General features: G+C 47.0%; 1 protein-coding gene across 3 annotated transcripts in view; it reads right to left on the reverse strand.

Annotated features, from left to right (window-relative positions):
* Positions 1-984: 984 nt before the first annotated feature.
* Nfkb1 (nuclear factor of kappa light polypeptide gene enhancer in B cells 1, p105) overlaps positions 985-24,683 on the reverse strand; it is a 107,315-nt gene continuing 83,616 nt past the window's right edge. For 2 of the 3 annotated variants that reach the window (NM_008689.2, XM_006501107.2), the window contains 13 exons: positions 24,482-24,625; positions 22,902-22,991; positions 21,387-21,575; positions 20,040-20,181; positions 17,756-17,870; positions 11,195-11,396; positions 10,539-10,708; positions 10,161-10,263; positions 7,884-8,008; positions 7,110-7,176; positions 6,646-6,818; positions 5,657-5,834; positions 985-1,845 (listed from right to left, as the gene is read on the reverse strand). In NM_008689.2, coding sequence (NP_032715.2) covers positions 1,685-1,845; positions 5,657-5,834; positions 6,646-6,818; positions 7,110-7,176; positions 7,884-8,008; positions 10,161-10,263; positions 10,539-10,708; positions 11,195-11,396; positions 17,756-17,870; positions 20,040-20,181; positions 21,387-21,575; positions 22,902-22,991; positions 24,482-24,625 — 1,859 coding nt within the window. In that variant the 3' untranslated portion in view covers positions 985-1,684. The remainder of the gene's footprint in view (positions 1,846-5,656; positions 5,835-6,645; positions 6,819-7,109; positions 7,177-7,883; positions 8,009-10,160; positions 10,264-10,538; positions 10,709-11,194; positions 11,397-17,755; positions 17,871-20,039; positions 20,182-21,386; positions 21,576-22,901; positions 22,992-24,481; positions 24,626-24,683) is intronic. The other variant, XM_006501106.3, reaches the window with a different exon arrangement.

A 24,683-nucleotide genomic window follows, 5' to 3' on the forward strand; every position in this document is an offset into this window, starting at 1 on the left:
ATATGCCTGGTGCCCACAGAAGCCTGAAGAGGGCATCATATTCCCTGGGACCGAAGTTACAGGTGGTTGTGAGCTGTGAGGGGTTCTAGGAATTAAACCTACTGACTGGTCCTCTGGAAGATCAGTGCTCTTAACTGCCAAGCCACTTCACCAGAAGGTTTTGGATTTGATCTTTACACTACACACTAAATGACCTTGGTCACACACCAGAGTCCAAACTAAGACCTCTTTCAAGCCATTAATCTTCCCTCTTTCTACTTTCAGCCATGCAGACTTACTAAACTCCATACTGGAAAATCTTTTACATATGTTGGAATTTAGTTTTTAATTAAAATGTATATTTTCTCATGATCTTAAACATGTATAGGATGTACTGAGATCATATCCACAAACCCCGCTGCCTTCTCGTTTCCGCCTCCTACTTTCCTGCTTCTGTGCTTGTGTGTATGAGTAAGTTTAATTAGGGCTGCCTGCATGAACATGGGGAGGGAATAGTTACTGGAGTATGTGCTATACCATTTGAAGAAAGGACTCCCATTCCCCTAGCAACTATTAACAGCCAGTTGCTGTGGTGTCTGTGTGTGTGTGTGTGTGTGTGTGTGTATTTCATCAGTCCCTCTCTATACATGATGAAGGACCACATCTTGTACAGGTTTTGTGTAGTTAGCTATGAACGCAACGGCCACATCGTATCCAGAAGATGAAGTGCTGAAGCTGGGGTCTGTTATCCTTCATAGACACAGACAGCATGCGCTGGAGAGGAACGGTGTAGAGATTGGAATGTTGATGCTAGGCGTCCAGATGATGTTGCCTGGGTCGGAACCTCAGTCTTGGGTTAGAACACTTTTATTTCCACAGTTTGAACATTTCTAGCTTCAAAGAAATGTGTCTAAAGGAGAATGTGGATGTGACAAACGGGCTGTGGGGCTGTTCCCACAGTCACAGGGACTCCTCTGAGAAAGCATTTGCAGAGATCAGACAAGATTAGGTCAACAATGTGCTTGTACTTTTATTATAAAAGTAAAATAAAAAAGTAAATAGCATTTATAAATTCAACATTTCTTCTTTTAAAGTATTTGATTTAGAAAACATATTTACAATAGTAAAATGCATAAAACGGGGAAAATACTATTTTCAGCACTGATTGTAGCATGTTTTAAATATTGTAAGTTCATGTGTTTTTTATTTTTAAATCACAGATAAACCACATTAAAAAAAGAAATGTCTTTTTTTTATTGCGCATCAAGGTACTCATTTAAAAATATGTTTTTCCTTAATCTTAATTTGAATGCACAACTTACAGTAGATGGCTAGAAAGGACACCGGGTGGGGACAGCGACACCTTTTAATGACAGCAGGAACCCAGCGGAGGGACAGCAGTAACAACACAAAGCAAATGTGATCCAGTAGCAGCAGAGAAAGCTCAAGACACTGCACCTGAGCCATAGAGTGCAGCTGAGCGAGCGAGCGCCATGATTGCTAGACACCGTCTGTGCGTGGCAACTACATTTCATTTCAGAACCAAGAAAGGACGCCAAATTCGGAAGGCCTTGAATGAAATCGAGTGACCCTGCAGGCCGGCGATTCTCCAGCACCTTTGGATTCGCTTTGCCTTCCTCCTTTGGGACGATGCAATGGACTGTCAGGGCTTTGGTTTACACAGTGTGGGGGAACGGCCAGCAGGCTAAATTTTGCCTTCAATAGGTCCTTCCTGCCCATAACCGTGGGGCATTTTGTTCAGAGATAGCAGTGGGCTGTCTCCAGTAAGAGACTCTGTAAAGCTGAGTTTGCGGAAGGATGTCTCCACACCACTGTCACAGACGCTGTCACTATCCCGGAGTTCATCTGCGGAGAAAGCACAGACTCATGAGGGGCTGAGTTAGGCCATGGCAAGGGCTTTGTTCTGCCTGCTGTCCCTGTCACCTTCAACTGTCAACTTCACACGTCTAGAATCACTTGAGGAGGGAGGTGCAGATGAGGGAGGGCCCAGCCAGATGAGACTGGTCTGTGGGCGTGTCCTGACAGTTAACTGACTGGAGGAGGACCTATCCTCTGTAGACAGCACCACTCCCTGAGAGGCAGTCCAGGGCTGTGTAAGAAAGCCAGTGGAGCATGAGCCCATGAGGCAGCAAGCCGGGGTGCTCAGCAGTTTCAGATTCAAAGTCTTTGGGTTCCTGCCCTGAATCCCTTCCATGATGGATAGGAGCTGGGGGCTGATATAAACCCAGAGAGCTTTGTCACAGTGCCCTAGAGCACCATCCACAGCAGTGGGCTCCCTCCCAGGCTCCGTGTGGACTATGGTATGGAGGGTTGTGCTTGCTAGCTCCTGCGCAGCACGGCATCCCACCTCCCCATCATGCCACCGGTGCTGCTTGGCTGTGTGAATGGCAGGGTTATCAAATGACATTAGAGAGTGCTACAGGGTACATCAGTCTTTCTGTTGAACAGAATCTGTTCTGAATTCTCTTGGTTCAGGATAAACATGTTTTCCTTTGTAAAGTGAGGCATATTTTTCTAACTGCTCTATCATTTTACCTTTTGTCTTTTTTTTTTTTTTTTTTTTTTTTAACGGCTGGGCAAACTGCTGAATACAAGGCAAAATAAACTCATAACAGAAGCAGGAACTAAAAATGGCACCTTTCTCTGAGCTGTATGAGCTTTTAAAGAATACACATTGCCTAGAAAATTTTCTTTTGGTGCAAGAAAATGAGGCTTTTTTTTTTTTTTTTAAATGTGTCTATACCAAAAGCTTAAGTTAAATTCTATCGCCTGAAAAGCATTCCTGGGAACCAGAGCAGATTATTTCTGTACAGAGTGACTAAAGAAACAGAAGCATAACACTTACTAAGCAAATGTTTGACTCTCATCATTGAATCTTAACGTCAGAACACTGAGACTCAATGACCATGCCAGAGCGGTGTCCTGGTGTTACCTCATCCAGTCAACTGTCTGTTGTGTAACAGGGACTGGGCAGCATTTGAAAGGCTTACTGTGTATTATGGTTCGGATCTTAAAATGTCCCACAAAGGCTGTGTGCTAAGTAAAGGCTTGGTTTCTAGCCTGTGACATTATCTGGAGGTGATACAACTCTTTGACTATGGGGCCTCACAGAAGGAAGTTAGGTCATGGAGGGCGTGGCTTTGAAAGAGATCTGTACTGGGGCTCCTCCCCATCTCTGTGTACTTCCAAACACCTTGAAGTGAGTAGGATTCCTCTACCATGTGCTTCCTCCGTGATGAAGGGTTTTGCTATACCCCGAAGGCAGTGGACCATGGGACCTATAAAAACTGTGTGCCCAACCAAATCTCTCCTAAGTTGGTCACAATGATGGAAATTTAATACAGTATTTAAGTATTTGCTTTGTGTTTGTGGGATGTGTGCTCATGTGCAGGTGTGGGGTGTGGGGAGGTCAACATTGTGTGACTTCCTTGTTCCTTCTCCATCTTGTTTTTAGAGACTGGCCAGTGAGTCCCGTGGATCCACCTCTCTCGGTGTCCTTTCCTCTATGAGTGGGCTACCGGGTTGTACATATTTGTCACCCTACCTGGCTTTCCCAAAGGTAGAGGAGGGGACACTTGCCGTGTTCCTAGCTGCTAAGTATTTAGTTTTTAATTGTGACTGGAGCCCTATCATGTCACATCACCGTGGTGCAGAGAACTGATGGAGGGGCAAGCAAAGAGTCAAAGAGGCTGACTAGGAGCCACTGTTGGAGTTCAGGCAAGCAGTGAGGATGGGTGGAACTTGGCATCTGCCAAGAAGAGATGCCCTTTCAGGGTTAAGCATGAGGACCTGAATGCCAGAAAGTATTCATTGCCACTCTTAGATTTTGTTACAGCCTGGCTATACTTTTGACAGTCATGGCCAGTATGAGTTTGTGCAAGAGCCAAGAGTTGTGTGAAGATGATAAAAGTTTATTCGGCCGTAAAGAGAGATGAAACTTGCAGGTTAATGGAGAATACTAATCAAGGCAGCCCAGAGACATAAATACCATTCGTTCTCTCTCACGTGTGGATCCTAGCTTCCAACAGTCACGTATGTATATTCATGTGGAAGTGAGCGTGAGCAGAGGCCAGAAAACTAGCAAAGGCCTCCAGGGGGCGGAAAACAGGCTTTAAAGGGATGGAAAGGGTAGGGAACACATGTGAAAATGGGAAGGGAGCGAGTGCGGGGGGGGGGGGGGAGGGAGGGAGTAGAGGGTCCAGGGCTGGGGCGATGGGAGCTGAGGGAGTCATGAGAATAAACCAGAACTAAGTATGTATAAAAATGCCCTAAGGACCCCAGTGCACACATACATGCACAGGAGTGAGGAGGAGGCAGCAGGGTGGGTGTGGGTGACAAGGCCCTGAGAGGACACTGGTGAGTGAGGGCTATCAGCTGTGACAGGATGAGTGTCAATCGGGCAACGTGGAGGAGAGTGTAGGAGAGGAGGGGACAGAAGCAGATGGCAGACAGAGGTGGTGAGCTGACCAGCAGTTATCATATTCTTCTGAGAAGTTTGAACTCAACTAAAGGGTGTAACAAGGAAGTGATGTCTCGTTTTTCTCTAAATTTCTTTCTCTTTTAAAAAATCTGTTTACTGTTTATTGGATATAATACTCTTAATGATGACATTTTTCTACTGAACTTGGAGGCTGTGTTTACCTGTAGATTCCCCCATATGAGAAATGCGAACAAAAATAACAGCATGTATCATACAAACGTGAAAACATGAGCTAACCAAAGCGCTATCAATGGACAAAGCCATTCATTGAGATGTAACATTAATCAAAGCGGGGCTAAGCAGCCTGTGGCCAGGCGGGCCAGTGTTTAAAGATGAGAAGTTACATCCTAGCAAGAGGTTCTCCACAGCAGGTGGGGAAGGAAGGACAGTACAGGACAAAGAGGCAAGAATCAGGTGTCCAGGACCTGCTGAAGGTGACAGGCAGGCTCCCAGGGGAGGACTGCCCCAGGTGGAAGGCAGACATAACCTACTGAGCCCAGATGGAAGGCCTGCCACCCGGGTGCTGGCATAATACAAAGATGGGAGAATGCTAGTTGTTCCTGGTCTCAGTGGAGTTTGTGGCTAGGGTAGAAAATGAACAAGAAGAAAGGGTGCAGAGGTTAGAGAAAGCACGGGCCGGGAACAATGACATAATTCAAGCCTGTACCGAGATCCATTCGTACAAATGCATGTGTTGGGGGTGACAGGTGGATGTTAGTGTGGGAAGACAAAGGCAGGACCATGAGCAGGGTGGGAGCTGAAGGACGGGGAGTGCCGAGGGAGGGAGGAGGTGGGGGACCTGAGGGTGGTGGCATGAAAGGAAGGGTCATACAGTATGCATATTTCCTGGGTCCTACTTCTTGTCCTGTGGCCCAGGGCTGTGCACCTTTCTTAGAATCTTTCTCCAAATTTAACAAATATGAGAAGTAGTGTTTCTTTAACCCTCCCCGCCATGTCCAGTGTCTACTGGGATTCTAAGTGACCTATATGCCAATGTGAGTGTCTGTGGGAACTGCCTGTTCCTGTGTGCGCAGAGGAGCACTGTGGGGAGGGAGCGGGTGGCATGCCACAGAGGAACACATGTCAGGAAAAAGACTAGGGAAAGGGAGTGTAGTGCCACGTCCCAGAGCACAAAGACCTTGCCAGCGAGGAAAGGAACTCTCTCAGCCTCTTTACCTATGTGCTGCCTCGTGGAGGAAGACGAGAGAGGCAGACAGTGGACCTGAGCAGTGGTCACGGGGCTGGAGGCTGTGGTTGCCGGGGTGCGGAAGGCTGCCTGGATCACTTCAATGGCCTCTGTGTAGCCCATCTGTTGCAGGGCCTCCATCAGCTCTTTGATGGTACCCCCAGAGACCTGGTAGGAAAAGGGAGAGTATGTTCGTGTGTTCCAGCCTGTTTGCAGGCTGTTAGCGTCCCTTCTCTGTGTCTGCTCCAGAGAGCTGGGGGGTTTGGAGAGGGCAGGGAAGGAACCTGAAGAAACACAGTGCTTAGGTTCTAGTTCCCATCTTGGATCAAATCCATTCAGAAAAATCACAGGAGAGGTGAAGGAGAGAATAAGGGAGATGGAGAAGGGGAGGATAAGGGAGATGGAGAAGATGAAGGAGATGGAGAAGATGAGGGAGAAGGGGGAGAGAGATAAAGAAAAAAGAGGGGAAGGAAGGGAAAGAAGCCTGTGAGTTCATGGAGACAGGAGACAGGAGACTGCCTACGGTGATGTCTACGCACAGAAATCCAGGGAAGACAGCAGCTAGCAATGACAGCCTCATTCGGAGTAGCTCGCCCATGTTTGTCTATTTTTTAGTTTGGAATTGCTCTAATAGGAGTCACCCGACAGAACAATGAAGCCATGGCCCTGGGGGGCTCCCTCTTGCAAACAGGGATGCACACACCGATCACAGCTTGGAGGGGTCCCCATCCTGTGGGCAGTAGTATTTTCACAGGAAGGCTCTGAGAATTTGAAAACAGGGAATGCCGAGAGACGGGTAACCAGTCTTCTCAAGAAAAAGGCGCCATCCTGGCCTGGCTCCCTTTGCCTTCCAGGCAATGACTGGTTTCCTTCCATAAAGTTACTATGTAAGGGGGTAGGCTGTGCTGCTCAGTGGAGCTGACACGGTCAACTACCAATAGTTACACAGACAACTCTAAATGGTACGGCGGCGCGTTACCTCATAGTTGTCCATGAGAGTTTTAGAAGGAGCAGGACTCAGCCGGAAGGCATTGTTCAGTATCCCCAGACCCAACTTCTGTGCCAGAGTGGCCCAGTTTTTGTCTGGATCAGGAATTTCCAGCAGTTTGCAGAGTTGTAGCCTCGTGTCTTCTGTCAGCTGCTTCATGTCCCCTAAGGAAGAAACATGACTGCTTTAACCTTCCAGGGACAATCAATCTGAGAGGACAGGTCATTGTCCAACTTCTGATGGAGGCCACCAAGCTTCTGCCAAGTCCAGAGGCCCTGCTCAGCAGCAGCAGTAGGTGCTTCTAGCAGCTCAGGGCCACACCTCCAGGGATCTCAGATTCTGAGATAAGATCTAGACGGTTTGCAGTACACCCTCGCCCAGGCTGGCCTCTCCTCTCCTGTAAACCACAGCATGGGGCAACACTGGCTGAGAGAATCTGTCCTGCCACACCTCACCTTGTGGTAGTATATCATCAGATGTGAACACAGGCTCATACGGTTTCCCATTTAGTATGTCAAATACCTGTCGGATAGAAAAACATGAGAAAATATTCACAGAAATGATTTTTAAAAGTCCTGGTGTTCTCTGAGGTGAATTTGCTGATGGTACACAGGGTAGGAATCAGGTCAGGGGTCAGTCTTCTGTGTTCCCTGTAGGAACCCAGCCAGCAAACAGCCTCCTAGACGTGCACAGAGAGTCTAGATTCCTACAAACCCGACTGTGTTGGACCCGTACACTGCCTACTTTGCCTTCTGGCTCTTTTCTCTTGGTCCAAACACCTAGCGTTTTCTCCTTTAAGTGTAAGCCCTATTGTGTTTTAAGGAAGGTTTTTAATATGTTTATGGAAATCCACAAGAGAATTTCTAGTTTATTTTTATGTTCAGAAACCTCTTACTTAAGCTCTGAGCAAGCTAGCTTCTGACAGAAATGGCAAGAACTCTGGTCGTGTGCTGACAGGGTAACTCTTCTGTGCATTTTGTGCTTTTCTAACCTCTCATATCTGAACTCTAATCCAGTTACGGAAACAGCTTTACACTCTGGCTCACCGGACCTTCATCTTTCATGGATGAAGACCATCTTTCAAGATTAAGACCCTCTCGGTAACAAGACCTCATAAAAACAAAGGCATGTTCTTTAGGGAGGAGCATGCCAAGAAGACCATCTGTTTTATATTCCTGAGCCACTGGCTCCCCCGTAAATACCCATGAGATGGGCTGGCCAGGGCTCACCTGCCAGTTGGCAGCCATGTCCAGGGGTGTGGTACCTGGCACCACTCCCTCATCTTCTCCAGCCTTCTCCCAAGAGTCGTCCAGGTCATAGAGAGGCTCAAAGTTCTCCACCAGGGGGTCTGCTCCTATGGAGTCAGGGAAATACAGTGTTGTGTAAAAGAAAAAGCTTGTCCGCCTCCAATCACACACAGGATTCCCATGTCGAGGGACAGGTTACCTCTAGCTCATTAAGGCAATTACAGGATAACTTTTCATTTCTAGTGAAATTTAAAACAACTTTTTAAAAAATTTTAATTCACTTCTATGGAAGTAGGTAGCCAAGGACCCTGTGAAGAGAGAGGGAGGGGGTGGGGAGGAGGAGCCATGTGGAGGGCACTGGGAGGAGGGGAGGACGTGATCAGGATGTAAAGTAAATACATGAAAGACTTCAAGTACTCCTGGGATTTGTAACTCTGCAGGATTATTATTCTTATTATTATTATACTACAAAGGATACATTTTAACCTAAGGACTAGTAGGTGGCAATTTATGCACCCACAGGGGTAAAGTCCTGAACCTTCACATTTACATCTACCAATACACACTTCTCACACTCTCGCTTACTTGTGTGGAGCAGATTTGCTTGGTCAGCTCTGTCCTTGAGTGCTGTACTGTTGGGGCCCTAGTTCTAGTTCCTAAGCAACAGAGAAATGGACACCGCAAGGCCGCTATGCTAGGCAGGATGTGTTGTTATGGGGAAAAAATGTGCTAACAAATCTTGGGGATATTGCCTGTTCTTCAGCTCCCAGCAAGACAACATAAAACGTAACCCTAATGTTAGTGGAGTTACCTGTCATGCCTTCCTGGCTATTCTACCTATGGGTGTCCGGCTCCGGGTTGGCCAACAGTGGCAGGCAGGCAGGCAGGCTCAGCACAGCCTTTTGGAATGAAGTGTTTGCTTCAGTTCTGCCGACAGAACCTCTGACTTGGGCCAACACTGCTGCCTTGCCACTCTCTGCTGCCTCACTTGCTCTTTTATAACGTGAGCAAAACATGGCCAGGAACATGACTGGGAAATGAGTTTGAAGACCCGAGGGCTACACATGTCCCTGAAGTGACCTTTGTGACTCCGAGGAGGTCAGGGCTAGGCTTTTTGTCTGGTTTTCTTTATGTCACACAAGATATTATTTGCTACCTTTTCATGGTGAATTCAAGTAAAAGTGTTTACATTTATATATTTACTGTCGAGACAGTATCTCACTATGTATCTTTGTTCTGCCTAGAACTATGTGGACCAAGGTAGCCTAAGCTTGTGGCCATTCTCCTGCCTCAGCCTTCTGAATGTTGAGATTTCAGGTGTCTGACTAAGAGACAACCTTTTTTTTTTCCCCCAGTATAATCAGTGACTTCCAAAATGACTCAACACATTACAACCAAGGCCTCTTTGCCTGAATCTATAAGGAATGTGTCGTTCACAAATCCTCCCTTATCAACCTCTGAAGTAAATCAGGTGTGTCTGGGCAGGCCCGGAAGGCCAGCCAACCTCATCAAGCATGTGTTAACACTGAACACACAAAGCGCCGGAGACAGGAGATGAGCTGGAATGTTTCTGAGTGCTTTACAGGAAGGACTAGAACCCCAGGCAGAGCAGAAAGAAAGACAGCGTGAAGAATAAGAGTCTGCAGTCAGGCTGCGGTGCTGTGACTCAGCTTTCCGGGACACTGGGAGTGGGGCTTGATCATCTTTGTAGTCTGCCTTCTTGGTGCTCAGATGGGATTAATAGCAACAGTTCTTATCTCAGAGAGTTACTGAGGAGTAGATGTGATAAAGGAGACTGTGAATATGGGATGCCAGCATGGTGCCTGGAGCCGAGGAAAGGCAGTGGAGGCCAGCAAGTCTTAGTGCCTCGTGCACAGTAACACAAATACAGGGCTCATTTGCTTTTCCCATGCTTTCAGCTTCTAAGAGACTTTTTTTTTTTTGCAAAAGGAAGTCTTTAGATATTTTCCTTCTGGGAGACTTGTAATATGACCAGAAGCTGACACAGCTCAAGATTTTATAGGTACCGAGTCAACCTCAACAACCCAAAGGCAACGTAGATAACCAGAGAGTGGGAACTAGCGTGAGCATCAAGGTAAACCCGAGGCCAAGCAGAGCCTCCAGTGCAGCCGCTGCAGGGTGGCCCGGGTGCAGGTCTCCTTTACCGGCACTTTCCCAGGGCAGAACCGCAGCTTCCGCAGGCAGCTTTGAACTTGCAGGCAGTTTGCTTTGCTGGTATCAGTGACCACAGCGTCTTACCTGCTGCTTTGAGAAGAGCTGCCAGTCTGGTGGACCCTCTTCCGGCCGCTATATGCAGAGGTGTAGTCCCATCATAGGTGGTACTGTCCACGTGGGCATCACCCTAAATCCGCCCACAAAGAAAGAGTTAGCAGGGGCTCTCTCCTCCACTGTCTACCTCCACATCTCCGTTGCACCTCAGGTTACATCATTCACCCAACTGCTATACTGGGCTGGCTCTGTCACTGGCATCCCCAGGTTGAGAGCTGGGCTGGAGCTGGGGATGCAGAAAGCAGACAGTGGAATACTGACAGCGAGCTGGCCCTAGAGTCATTCTTTGAAAAGACTTCCCTAAAACTTCCAGGGGGATTTAGGTCAAGATCACAAGTACGCCTTTACCTCCAGAAGCAGGCAGCCAGCCAAGGAGATGTTGTCGTACTCCACGGCCAGGTGCAGCGCTGTGCGCCCAGACTTCTGCTCCTGAGCATTGACTTCTGCCCCGGCAGCCACCAGCAGCAGCAGACATGGCAGGCTATTGCTCATCACAGCTATGTGGATGGCATTTAGACCTAAGGCCGAACAAAGGCAGAGATGTGGGTGAGACTGACAGAGCTGGGCTGCGGGGAGGAGGGACACCACCAGGTCGCAGCACTTCCGGTTTCTGTTCAGGGCGTGCTTCAAAGCCTCAGACGGTCCACTGTTCTACTTTCAGAAGCCACAAGCTCCCACTGTGTTCTCGGGAGACACTGAGCTACTATGTAAACGTTCTCCACACACACACACACACACACACACACACACACACACACACACGATGCTTTATAAAGACTAATGTTTGCTCGGGCTTGCTTTTCCACTTACTAAGCAATACTCACAAATACTCTTTAAGGGCGTTTGCTGTAATAAACAGCAGAAATAACCACAAGATATGACAAACTCCAGCTGGCTGAGGAGAGTATTCATGGTGAAAGTCATGTCAGATGCATTTGTCAAATGCCAAGCCCTTATGCTGCAGCCGAGAGGGGACGGTTAGCCAGCAAGGCGACTGCTCTTACCTTCCCCATTGGGGTGGTCGATAAGGGGCGCTGCTTTTCTGCTCTTGAGCAGGATGCTGAGGATTCTGTCGTGTCCTTCTTTGGCAGCTAGGTGCAGGACAGAGTTGCCCCAGCGGTCCAGAAGGCTCAGGTCAGCCCCAACCCTCAGCAAATCCTCTACTACATCTTCCTGCTTGGTGATCACGGCCAAGTGCAGAGGTGTCTACACAGAGAAGGAGAGGGAGAGCCATTGCTTAGGGATGTCTGTAGCCCCTGGCTTCAGGCTACGTTATGGAGTCATACTGTAGGGACATTTGTCACTCAAGGAGCTTCCTGTTCTGCATGCCAGGCTCAAAGGCCCACGGAGAGAACCAGCATTCAACAGTCGGGGTTATGGGATACGTTTGCTACATGATTTTTTTTAACTCTTGTAGAAGAAAATTTAATTTCTCTGAATTTCTGATAGGTATCTATCTATAGCTGGTAATTCTATACATTTGCAAATCGAACCAATGCTGTGTTTTTAACAACAAAACATAAATAGACTATTAAAAGAAAGCAATCAAGAAAGATGTCATCCTTCCACAATGGTCTGGAAGTACATAGGCTAAACCAGAACACACTGCTGCAGGCTGGCTTCAAGAGACGCACAGATACAAGCTCCACTGTAATACTATCACAGGTGCTACCAGATCCTCAGGGCATAGTTAGCCAATACAGCACTCTCCCTAAGAAAGTTCAGGCAGAAAACAATCCCAGGCACTGTGCATAATAGGCTCTGGGAGGTCTTTCTGACTACCCTGACCTCAAAGCTGTGCTTCCATGGTTGTAAGTAGGACGCATGGAAAACTGTTTTCAGAAACAAGTGGGGCTAACCCAATCACAAAAGTGTCTGTCAAAAAGCTGAGATCACTGGTAGAGAGTAGCACCAACTCTCAATGCCAGCCAGTCTGTGTTGTAGGCGCTTTACACTGAAGCCCAGGCTGTGTAGTGAGGACTTGCCCGACCTCCCATTCAGGGAGTTCTTCCTGCTGGGAAGCAGTGGCTGGTGGGCCACCAACACCCAAGGGTTACATTTTACACACGCATAAAATGCGTGCCTCAAGGAATCCCTAGAATCCATCTGTGGAGCTCAGGGCTCACACTGCCCTTGAAACCCACTTGTGGCACCCATGGGTACAGTGCAGGTGCTCACTGCAGTGCACAGCCTGTGGACAGTGAGCAGCTAGTTAGGGGACATGACAGCATTCTCTTCAGGAGCAATGAGAACAAACCAGCTGTCTATGAAACTAAAGGATAAACAGCGTGAAGACCCAAGACAGGGACACAGTACAATGCTACATACACATCCACAAGCACATGGATTGACCATTCATTCATTCATTCATTCACTCTGCTTAGAAACAGTCTTGCTTTCTGCCCAGGCTACATTGGAACATCTATATTCAAGGACTCTTCCTGCCTTAGCTACCTGAATAACAGGAACTAAAACACAATACCACCATGTTCAGCTTAGGAAAAAAAAAATCTTACAGAGCTATCCATGCATATGAGTACATACAAATATTGAGATCTGATTAGAATCTGTTGCAATTCCTAATTGTATTATTGTGTTAAGTAGGATGTAACTGCTGGGGGAACTTAGGAGGTAAGCGTCTGGTTCAATCTCAGGAAATATACAGGTCCTCTCAGTTGAATTTTGCAAAAATTATGAATTGAGAAAGTATTTTAAATCGAAACTTAAAGGGAAAGGCTGATGTGGGATAGGAAATGTATGTATAAAACCGTGTGGAGTGCATGTGAGCACACTAAAGAATACATGTCTTCCCAGAGCAGCTGTCTGTAGCCAACACTGGAAGAGCACTCTTCCTGTATACATGCAACAGTCACATCTGGAAATAGGGAGCTGTCGGATCTCCCTATGCCTCCAGAGCTGGCTCCACTGTGCTGCCCAAAGGGCAGGACCCACTCTCCCATACACTACAGCCTGTGAGTGAGGGGCAGGGCCAGTTCTCCTGCTCTCACACCCTCAGGGCTGCTCACTGTGCTCCCTCCACGAGGGTCCTCTCTACTCTGCAGCACAGGCTAGATGCAAGGCCTGCTCTCGAAAGCCTGTGAAGGACAGGGCTAGCTCACCCCCTTGCATGACCCCAGGCCAGCTCTCCTGACTGCCTGCACAGGTAGTGAGAGGCGAGGTGGAGGAAGGCATCACCCCTGCACCCAGGCTACCTCATAGCAGACAAGTGGCAGATTGCATTTTTAACCATCACAAGTATAAGAATAAACTGAAGAAGAGGAAGTTGCTACTTCCCAATCCTCTTTGCAAAACCTGCTTCCCTCGGCTGCTGGAGGTTGGATTCAGGAAGCCCTGCTGGCTGTTGGTGATAGGATCTGCGGAAGCAGGCTCTATTGTGTGCGACCCAGCTCTTTGTGGATGGAACCTCTCCCCTGAGCTCAAGGCAAAGCTGCTCTGATTTGGAGCCCTCAGACCTTTCTCCCCAGTTTTTCCCACCTTGGCTTCACTCAGTTAATGGGCACAAACATTCCCTGCCATACCAGCTTCTTAGCCTCAAGGACATAGACAGGCAGCGTTTGTGATTCTCATAACTTTTGGGTTTCTTTGTTTGGCTTTGTGGAGTTGTTTTGCTTTGTTTTGTTTGAGAGAGGGTCTTCCTGTGTTTGAGGCTGGCCCAGAACTTGCTGTGTAGCCCAGATTGACATGAAGCTGTCAGTCCTCCTGTGTCTTCTTGGGTGTTAGAAATACAAATGTGTGCCCCACACCCAGCTTGGGAACTAGTTTCTTTTTAATTTGGAGGGTTTTTTTTCTTTGCTTGTTTGGTTTTGTGTTGTTGTTGTTCTTGTTGTTTAAACAAGACCCTATAATATAATACAGACAAAATTGGAACCCACTGTACAGGCCAGAATGGCCCAAAACTCACAACAATCCTCCTGCCTCAGACTCCTCTGGGCTGGAATTATAGATATGCACCATCATGCATGACATAATAACTATTCTTGGCAGAAAAGTATACAGTTCTCTAAGTAATTTGGATTATTTGTAAATTATCTCAAACATTCTCCCCAAACATCTTCCACTAACCATAGTACATTTCTGTGACCATCTGTCACTATCAGATCCCTGTTGGAACCCACCCACTCTCTAGACTAGCCCAAGTGTGAGTCTTTAAACTGCGTTCTCTTCTTGCATTCTCCGGCATGTGACACAGCCTTTTATGTCGTTAGTTCTCAGGCTCTCACTTTTGCCACATGTTTGTTATTATTGTAAATTCAGTATAAGCATAATCTTGAAATAACATAAAAGCTTATACTTTGGGGAACTCAGAATTACCGTGTCACAGAGAACCAAACACTCATTGCAAGTGAAGATGTGTGGACAGAGGGATACACTGTGGGATGCCCGGTGACACACTATCGCTCCCACATCGAGATGTTCTCTATGCTTTTTTTGTTTTTGTCTTTCCTGTTACTTGAGTGTTTATTTTGTGGGAGGGAGGCTGCAAGGGCAGAGGGCAGATATGAGGGGACAGGGAGATGAGTGGGACTGGGGTGCATGATGCCTAGTCTACAAAGTGAGTGCCAGGACAGCCAGGGCTACACAGAGAAACCCTGTCTCGAAAACCCAAAAAAAAAAAAAAAAAAAAAAAAAAAAAAGATGCAAAACTCACAGAGAATCAATACAAAGTTTTTAAAAAGTGCCATCTGCCTAAAAGTTTGGAGAATTCAACTTTCGGGGCCCAATGACTTTCCAAATACCAATAGTATCCCAAGATGGCATGGAAGCCCGAGGAAGACAGATCTTGAAGAACACATCTAAAATAACACCTTAGCCTAGTCATCTCCCCTGGATAGGAATCACTGCAGACAGAGAAGTGCAGAGTGCTGTGCAGAAAGCAGCTGTGCTCCTCTGAAAACGGAAAAGTCTGAGAGCTACAGGCCAACGAACTAACAGCTTCAGCCTTTTCTTTGGTGTGGGGAGCGAACGAACTCAAGGCTTTAAGCATGTGAGCCACTTCCAGCCTCCAATTCATATTTTCAAAGTAACTTTAAAATATTGTATTAAAAAATAAGAATTTAATGATTTCCTTTAAAATAAAATTTTTTTAGCTCTTTTGTTTTAGTGTGTATGTGCAGTTAGTTTCCTTCCTTTCCTCCCTCCCTCCCTCCCTCCTTTCTTCCTTCCCTCTCTCCTTCCCTTCTTTCCTTCTCTGAGTGTGTGGGTGCAGGGACGTGCATGAGGTCAGAGGGCAACGTGTGTACTGCCCCCTGCCTTGTGCAAGGTTATAAGGCAGGGTCTTTTGTCCCCCCCCCCCCCCCCCCGCATATGCAAGATGCTTGTCTCCTGCCCTGACTGGGGAGGGGGGGGCGGGGGCGGGGTGTGGGGGGGTGTGGTACTAAATCTGGCTGGCGATGGTCTGGGGATCTGAACATGGTCTTCACACTTGTACAGCAGATACTTCGTCCACTGAGTCATCTCTTTGTTTCTTTTTAATTTCTTCTAAAATAATGATTTTTTTTTAAATTAAAAATGAGATAACATGCCAGGCACATGCTTGTCAAGCCTATGATTTGGGAGGCTGAGGTAGGACACTGATGGCTCAGTGCCAGCCTGGGTACGCTAGAGAGAGATCAACAGAGAGAGATACACACACATTGGGGGGGGGGGAGAGACGGAGACAGAATGACAGAGAGAGATTGATAGAGAGAGATACACAGACACAGGGAGAGAAAGAGAGAGACAGAGAGACAGAGAGAGATTGATAGAGAGAGATACACAGACACAGGGAGAGAAAGAGAGAGACAGAGAGACAGAGAGAGATTGATAGAGAGGGATACACACACACACAGAGACAGACAGACAGACAAGAGAGAGACAGAGAGAGACACAGAGGGAGACAGAGAGAAGCATGGATAAGAAGAGATAACAACTTGAATAACTTGTTTTAAAAATGGAGTAACATGGTTGTAGATTGCTGGAAGGGTTTGTGCTCAGCTTTGGGTACAGTCCCAAGCACCAAACCAAACCAAAAAAACCAACAACAACAACAAAAAACATCACAAACAAACAAACAAACAAGTAAGAATTCCACTAGTTCTCATCTCATCTCTTCTAAATAACAAATTATTCACGGTTGCTGGCCACAGTTTTTCAATGAAAGCAATATGACCTGGAAGCAGAGGTCTCAGCATGGGCCTGGCTGTGGGGATCAGAATGACACTCTGGGCAAGAGAGTGCAGAGGAACTTAGAAGCCAACAAGAGGATAAGACCAACAGGCCCAGAGAGAGGGGTAGGGGCACAAAAGGGTTGGAGAGAAATAGAGGTGAGAGAGGAAGGAGCCGTAGAGCAGGCCACCATCCTGGGCCAGGCCACAGCTCCCAGACTGTGTCTGCCAGTGGAGTTTCTGGTTTGCTTTGCCCTACCATCTGCCTCTGTCCTCAGCTCACTGTGCCATCTCCAGGTAGTTTCCTCTGGAGTTTTCGGGGCTCCCTTACCTTCTCACACCTGAGCTGGATGGGACTCTGAGGTGCCTCTTCCTGTTCTTACAGCCTTTCACCTCTCCAGGAGCTGACCTCAGAGCCTTTCTTTGACATACACTTGATCCAGTTGCTGTGCGAATACCCTTCCTTCCGCAGACCTCAAAATTCTTTTTTTTTTTTAATTTGAAAATATTCTTTTTTTCCAATTTTTTATTAGGTATTTTCTTCATTTGCATTTCAAATGCTATCCCGAAAGTCCCCTATACCCTCCTCCCGCCCTGCTCCCCTACCTACCCACTCCTGCTTCTTGGCCCTGGCGTTCCCCTGTACTGGGGCATATAAAGTTTGTAAGACCAAGGGGCCTCTCTTTCCAGTGATGGTCGACTATGCCATTTTCTGCTACATATGCAGCTAGAGACATGAGCTCTGGGGGTATTGGTTAGTTCATATTGTTGTTCCACCTATAGGGTTGCAGACCCCTTCAGCTCCTTGGGTGTTTTCTCTAGCTCCTCCATTTGGAGCCCTGTGATCCATCCAATAGCTGACTGTGAGCATCCACTTGTGTGTTTGCTAGGCCCCAGCATAGCCTCACAAGAAACAGCTATATCAGGGTCCTTTCCGCAAAATCTTGCAGGCATATGCAATAGTGTCTGCGTTTTGTGGCTGATTATGGGATGGATCCCCGGCTGGGACAGTCTCTGGATGGTCCATCCTTTCATCTCAGCTCCAAACTTTGTCTCTGTAACTCTGGCTTTTGAAACTTGGATTTCTTTTTAACATGTCTCTCCTGACAGCTGTGACTTTTTCCCCTCTAAGGTTTGCCCTCAAAACTTTATCAACTCTGACTTCTAGGTCTTAAAGTCTGCCTTTTCTAGAAGATGGTGAATTTCCATGGAGTGTGATTGCCATCAAACCCGTGATCCCAACCCATCTCTCTGTAAAATGACATTCCCAACTAAGGATGCTTTTAAGATGCCACTTCTGAGAAGATGCTGTTTTCCTGTTTCCCATCACTGAGAACAGCTCACGCACGTGTTACTAAGGCAACCTTTTCTCTTCTCGACGGCCTTGTGGTGGCTGCTTACCTGATACAGGTCATTTCTCATGTTGATGATGTCATCAGAGATCAAACCAGATGTGACTTCCAGCAGATCCCTCACAAGCTGAGCGTGGAGGTGGATGATGGCTAAGTGTAAGACACTGGAATGACACACAGTGGCAATAATTAACTGGGGATGTAGCAAGCGACAGAAACAAAAACATGTCAAGAAATGACTGGAGCTGAAGACTAGCTACTATGTGTAGCTTTCCTTGGCCCTACCATGTACTGAATGTACTGATCAGAGGTGACATTATTTCTCTGGAGAACTTCCTCTCCACTGCCTATCGCAGGCTACTACACACTGATCGTGCCCACCTGCCCCCGGAGTGTTAACATCTGACCAGACACATGAAGTGCAAAGGCACCTGCCGGGTCGGAAACCAAATGGCATTAAGCTCCAAGCCAGCTCTGTCTCCATGCCTCTGTCCCTGGCAGCTCTCCCTGGTCTCTCCCTGACATACAAGACCATGAAGAAAGGTAATGCCTAGGCTTAGGAGCAGCTTGGGAAAACTCAGCTGCCGAGCTCTCTTCCTCCGTAACAATGAGAAGTGACTTCTATTTCTAAACAAGGTCTTGTTATTTATCCCTGAGATATTTCACTTAGCAATACTTCTCAGGGAAGATCATGGTGGCCTCTTTAGATGACCCCAGGCCTGTGTTAACTGCAAGTGAAGCACGCACGCTTTGACGAGAAGCACCGCAGCCACACCTCAGGCTCCTGTGGTGCTCCTGATGGGACCCTGACAGGAGGCTTGTGAGAGGTGATGCGGACAGACACACGTCGAGTAAAAGGGCTTCAAAAGCTACTTCAACATTTCCATGTGCAGCTCAGCACTTCACAGAAGCACGTCCCCTCCCCTTCAGATCTTCATACCCCTGGGGGAAGTTCCCCGATACCAGAGGGTTCTATAGTTTCTCTTTATTGTATTTCTATGATGACTAATGGTGACAGGGTCCAGATTATAAGCCAAATATGACAAGATGAATAAAGAAGAGAAACCAGAATAGTCCCTTATGTATACTCCTGAGTGGGTCCTCTGTGTCTCCCAGGTCTCATACCCCTAACCTTACACGGAGCCTGCTTGTTTAAGTCTTGGCTTGACGAGGCTCTGGGTATTGTACCCACTTGGGAATGAAGGCCAGTGTCTCAGCTGCCCCATGAACACCCAGGTCCTTACACACACATTCCTGCATTCCTCTGCACACACTTGCTGGACTGCATGTGCCTGGCATCCCTTTCCACAGCCTCTCCTTCAGACAGCAGCATCTCACTTCCTAATTGCTTAATCCACTCGCCCTCACTACTCATGAATTTCGCCAGTCCTTAAAGATGACCCTTGGAGCACCGGTGTCCTGCTCTGGTTATCTGCTCTGTTTTGTGGTTATTTGCTATTGAATGCTAACTGGATGATTTCCTTCTAAAGGCGCCTTCTGTTATTCAGAGCTTTTTTCACAGAAGGTCGTCTGGGTTCCTCTTGTACTGTGTAGGATAAGACCAGCGGTTATACCACATCCTTAGTTACACTGCAAGTGACGAGGACAAAGGTCCTTGTACGAAACCCCTGAGGTTGGCATTCTCCTAAAGCGCTTTGTTTTTAAACTGAGACTCAGCACACAGCACTCCAGAATGCTTCCACAGCAAAGGGCTTCTTTTCAGTGTTAACGCTATTTTAGGATCACTTAGATAAAGCACTTGAATCTCAAGACTGCTGTCTCTGGCTATATTTATAGGCTTTTAGATCATTTCAGAAGTCTCAATGGAAGGACTAAGAGAACCATTTAGGAAGGAGCCAGGTAGCTATGTGCACAGAACCTCAGGAAGAGACAGCAGGCATGGCATCTGGAATGTCAGACTCCCACACAGCCTGGCCTGGAGCTGAGGCAGAGCCTGACCCACTCACATCCTCGTGACCCTTAACAGAGGCCACAGAGAAGCAGCTAGTAGCTAGGAGAGAATGGCATTTCCTCTTAGTTACTCTACTAATGTTGTTCTTACCTGGCTTTCTTGGGTACACTATGACAATAACACTTCAGGGACTTTGCAGGGCTGTCAATAATTTTCTCAATTACTATTTTAGTACACAAAGCAGGGGTGTAAAATTAGCATGATTACACACATCTGAGCCTTCTTGCCTAGGGAGACAGCATACTCGAGGTCTTGTCAGATGAGGGCAGCTCCCTTTCAAAGGCAGTTTGTGGGGGCAGTATCCTTGCCTTTCCCCGTCCTGAAACAGAGCTTGCTGTGCAACAGTCCCCACTCAACTCACCTGTCCCCATTCTCATCCTGCACGGCGGTGAGATGGCGTTGCACGGCCAGCAACATCTTCACATCCCCCGTCACTGCGTAGTCGAAAAGGGCGTTGGCGTGTCGCCTGGCGAGCTGCAGAGCCTTCTCAAGAAAGAGGTTATCTGCAAGGTAATGCCCACAAGCACAGCTGAGTGTCATTTGCTCGCCCCGCGTGTGCGGCATGGCACACCATTTTAGCTGAAAATGCTCCTTTTGCTGCCTCTGGATTGTGTTGACTAGAACAAGCACAATCGGGCATTTCGGGCATTGTCTCACTGACAGATAATACAGTTAAGAGGTTGATTTTAAAGTGTCTGTGAGGAACAATCTAGAAACATCTGCTATTTTGAGAAGAACAATCAGTGTCTATGATTGAAGGGGAGCAACCAATCTCAGGGTACTTGGCTTTTGCCATAATTTTAAATAGCCAATCACTTTACAAACAAAGTCTCTTCTGGAATCCTGTCTGAGTCAAAGTGAGGAAACACACCCTTGGGTGCCAGGCAGTCTCAGAAACCCCAGGGGTTTTGGAAATTTTATTATCTTAAGGTCAAGGGACAGCAGACTAACCTCAACCCAAATGGGCAAATCTACCCTGTTTCCATATGGCTCTGTACACATATACTGTGCATCTCAGAAGAAGTATTTTAAAAACAGAAAAAAGGGAAAAAAATATGTGATAGTAACCATGTGTACGGCCACTATGTGTAAATAGTTACTATCTCTTTACAGATGGCGTCTGATCGAGAATCATGACTCATATGCCAATGAGGCCTGCTCAGATGGAACGTTCCCTTTCAATTCTACTTCTTCAAGGAGGACAAGAGAATAAAGGAAAACTCCCATTTTCAGGCAAACGTCTTCAGTGTGGCAGCTGAGCCGGCTGCTGGGAGGGAGGTGCGCGAAGGACATGGAGACTTGTTACCTGGGCCAGGGACAAAGTGAGTTGCCTCTTCTCATACCCAGAACTGCACAGACTAGGCAATGTACATGCAAGTTTCTGCACTTTATAATCAGAGCTGAGGCTGCAAAGATGACTGGATCCACAGGACGCCTCTCTTGCAGGGCACAGGGCACGGTGCAGAGCACTCAGAGGAGATGCTGACTCATCAGCTTTAGATTAACAGGAAGGAAACCTGTCTTCTGGAGACAGCTTCCTGTACCTAGAATTGCCCCTACCCAGCTGTCCCTGGAAGCCCTTGTGGGCTTGCTCACCTACCCTGAAACCCCACCCCAGCTGTCCCTGGAAGCCCTCGTGGGCTTGCTCACCTACCCTGAAACCCCACCCTAGCTGTCCCTGGAAGCCCTCGTGGGCAAGCTCACCTACCCTGAAATCCCATGTCCTGCTCCTTGTCTTCCATGGTGGATGCCAAGGCGATGGGTTCCGTCTTGGTGCAGGCCATGGGCAGGCTGGGCCCTTCACCTTCAGTTTCCTTCTCAGGGAGAGTCAGACTCTCCTCGTCATCACTCTTGGCACAATCTTTAGGGCCATTTTTAAATTTGGTGTTTATGGTGCCTAGGGAAAAAAACGTAGAAAATCTATTAAGCTATAGCTCACTGTCTCAACATAGGGCAGAAAAAAGGAAAATAGGAAGAAGGCTTATCTGCAGGAAATGGAAAACTATAAATGTTTATAACACAAATAATATGTTCTGGACATAGTTTATATTTCCTTCTCTATTTACTTTTTGAGACAGGGTCTTGCTGTGTAGCTTTGGTTGGCCTTAAACTCACAAAAAGTGCTGGGATTAAAGGTGTGTACCAAAAAAACCTGGGATGTTTCGGAAATACTTTAAATATTCAGAAACAATTTAAAAGCCTGCCTTCCCAAAACTCATTCTGTAGCCAGCTGTAGTGAGCTCCACCCACAATGTCCCAGAAGGTCAAGGTTACACAGTGATATTCTCTCTCTCTCTCTCTCTCTCAAACAAAACCAAACAGAAACAAGGCATGGATCTCATTTTGTTTATCTGTGAAGAAGAAAAATGAGATAAAGTTCTGTGCGCTGATAGCCAGTTGGAAAGTTCTCGAAAGCAGTTATTTTCTTTCCTAATCCTGAGTGGCAAGGGAAAGGGAGCCGAGCAGAGCTCATTTCCATTCTGTGTGGCCAGGAGGGCTCTAGGGCACCATCACTAGACTGACTGTGGTTGCTGTAGGAACCTCGTTATGTGACAGAGTGACAGTAAGACTCCTGGGCAAACCTGGAGCAAAACCCAATCCTGCTACAGTGTCTTCTGAAAGTCAAGTTTCTGAACCTCACCTCTGTCCAGAAGGTGCCAAGCCTAGCACTGGCCTTGCACAGGGGTCATGAGGTTATAGGTAATGGAAAGAATAGTTCTATTTTATGGGATGAATGGTTACCCGATTATAGGATAAACGACAATGCCAGTTAAAAATCTTTAAAAAAGATTACAGTGATGTACGCATCTGGCATGAATTGGCATTATATATGGAAAGACTTTATAGAATAATTTCCATGGTACAGAAGAATGCAGCTTTATATAAACCACGAGCAGCCTGTAGCCACAGCTACTCAGAGGATGCCCAAGAGTGGAAAAGGCCAACCCTACAAAATGAAAACTGATTTCAGAAGGATAGGACTTGGGGTAAAGGGACAGATGTGAAGGTGGTATTTGTGTGTTTGCGTAGTCAAGTCTCATCTTTTGTCTAGAGCCTCTGTCCTGCTTCCACACAATGTGATGAGCAAATACGTGTCAGGGGTGTCCCTTATGCTGTCCTAGAATAACCTGAGAATATTAATTTATTGGAAAGTAATTTTCCAAAGCTTTTAGAGATGATCCTGTTGCCCGAGCAGTGCTCTGGGTATTCCGATCCGACTTACCATGGGTGACCCCTGCGTTGGATTTCGTGACTCCGGGATGGAATGTAATCCCACCGTAGGGAGGAAATCCGTAGTTCGAGTAGCCATACCCTGAACCAGCAATGAGACAAAGGGAACATCAGGGAGATTGTTAACAGTATGGGGACCCACTCAGGGAGGCAGGCTGTGGCATGGGGAGGCACAAGCCTACACAGGCTGGCTCTGCCCGAGAGTTAGCAGAATCACTGTGGGAAACAGACAGCTGAACAAACAGGCAGTGCCCAGACTAGCAGCTTGGAGGACTTAAGGCTGAGCAGGTCCCTTTCTTCCAGGTGAAGGGAAAAGCTAACGGTAAGTACTCACACCAAGACTTAGACCTACAGAAAAAATAGTTAAATATGAAGACCCCTGGTGAGAAGAACCCAATACGTAATATAATGATACTTTAGTGGAGAAATGAATGATAAATTTAGAGGGGCAGCCAGCACTTAGCACTACACTCTCTGACATTTAAAGCATTTACATGTTATCTGGAATAAAGAAAGGCCATGCTCAGCACAGTTATTTTACACAGGAGACAGGAAACAGCATTCAAGTCACTTACGCTACAGGTGTGAGTCATTAAACAGCACACTTATGCTGCTATAAGAACTGTATTTCCATTGAAATGCTTAAGCTAGCTAGATCTGAGGCAAAAGCAGCGTTACTCAGCATCCACAAGCATGATGCAACGATGCTTAAAAACTGAGTGTAACTAGATGGCTGGAAATCCACGCACGGGGATCATAGCCGGACCCGAGAGGAACACATAAATACTGACTGTGCCGTATGCGTGGCAGTTAGGAGCAGTAGTTTACACACCATTGAAGTGCTTCCCTGGCATGATTTTCTGTGACTCAGTTTGTTTACAGTACAGTGTCTCCAGCCCACAGTATGCTGTGTAGGCATATTATACCCATCTACCATGCGGTGGGTATGATAGTTGTTTTAATATTTTCTCAGAATAATAGACTAACTGCTTCTCCAAAAGCAAAGGGGAGGGGGAGGAGGGAAACACTCAAAAATGATTTGAGAAAGGTTTTCTTCCAGAAACCCTTCAGTTGACTTTTTTCTTACACTTTTCGGGACTAGACACATATTATCCTGAAAGAGAACGTCCGAGACCCCCAGTGTATCCCTAAAACTGCAGATGCATACAGACCTGGGTAAAGTTCACAACGTAAAAAGACAGAAGGAGACCAAGAACACAGAGTAATAGGGCAGTCACAACAGCAGACTGTGAAGACAGTTTTGTGTGTGTGGTCTCTCTCTGTCAACACAATGGTAATATTTTTAGACTCAAGCTGACCGCGTGTAACTGAAACCACAGAAAGTGAAACTTGATGGGTGGGTGGGTGGGGAGTGGCTGTGCCTTGAGTTGGACATACATTTCTTTGAGAACAAAAATTCTTTTACATCTGTAGGAAATTTTCCATTAATTGAAATCTAATAATTAGTAATGACACCATCACTCCATGGGCAGACATGTTTGGCAACCTGGGAAAGAAAACTACCCCCTCCTCTTCATGAAAGGCTTTAGATAGAAGAGATGTTTCTCGTACCTGGGCCAGGGCTTCCGGTACTCCCTCCGCCACCGCCACTACCGAACATGCCTCCACCACCGGCTCCCGCTCCACTGCCGCCACCGAAGCTGTCCGAGAAGTTCGGCATAAGCTTCTGGCGTTTCCTTTGCACTTCCTCTTTGTCTGTATTTACAGGAAGGGAAACCAGGGGGGAAAGACTGATCGGGTTCCACCAGCAGCC

Source organism: Mus musculus, chromosome 3 (assembly GCF_000001635.26).
Source record: "Mus musculus strain C57BL/6J chromosome 3, GRCm38.p6 C57BL/6J".
Classification (NCBI taxonomy): Eukaryota; Metazoa; Chordata; class Mammalia; order Rodentia; family Muridae; genus Mus; species Mus musculus.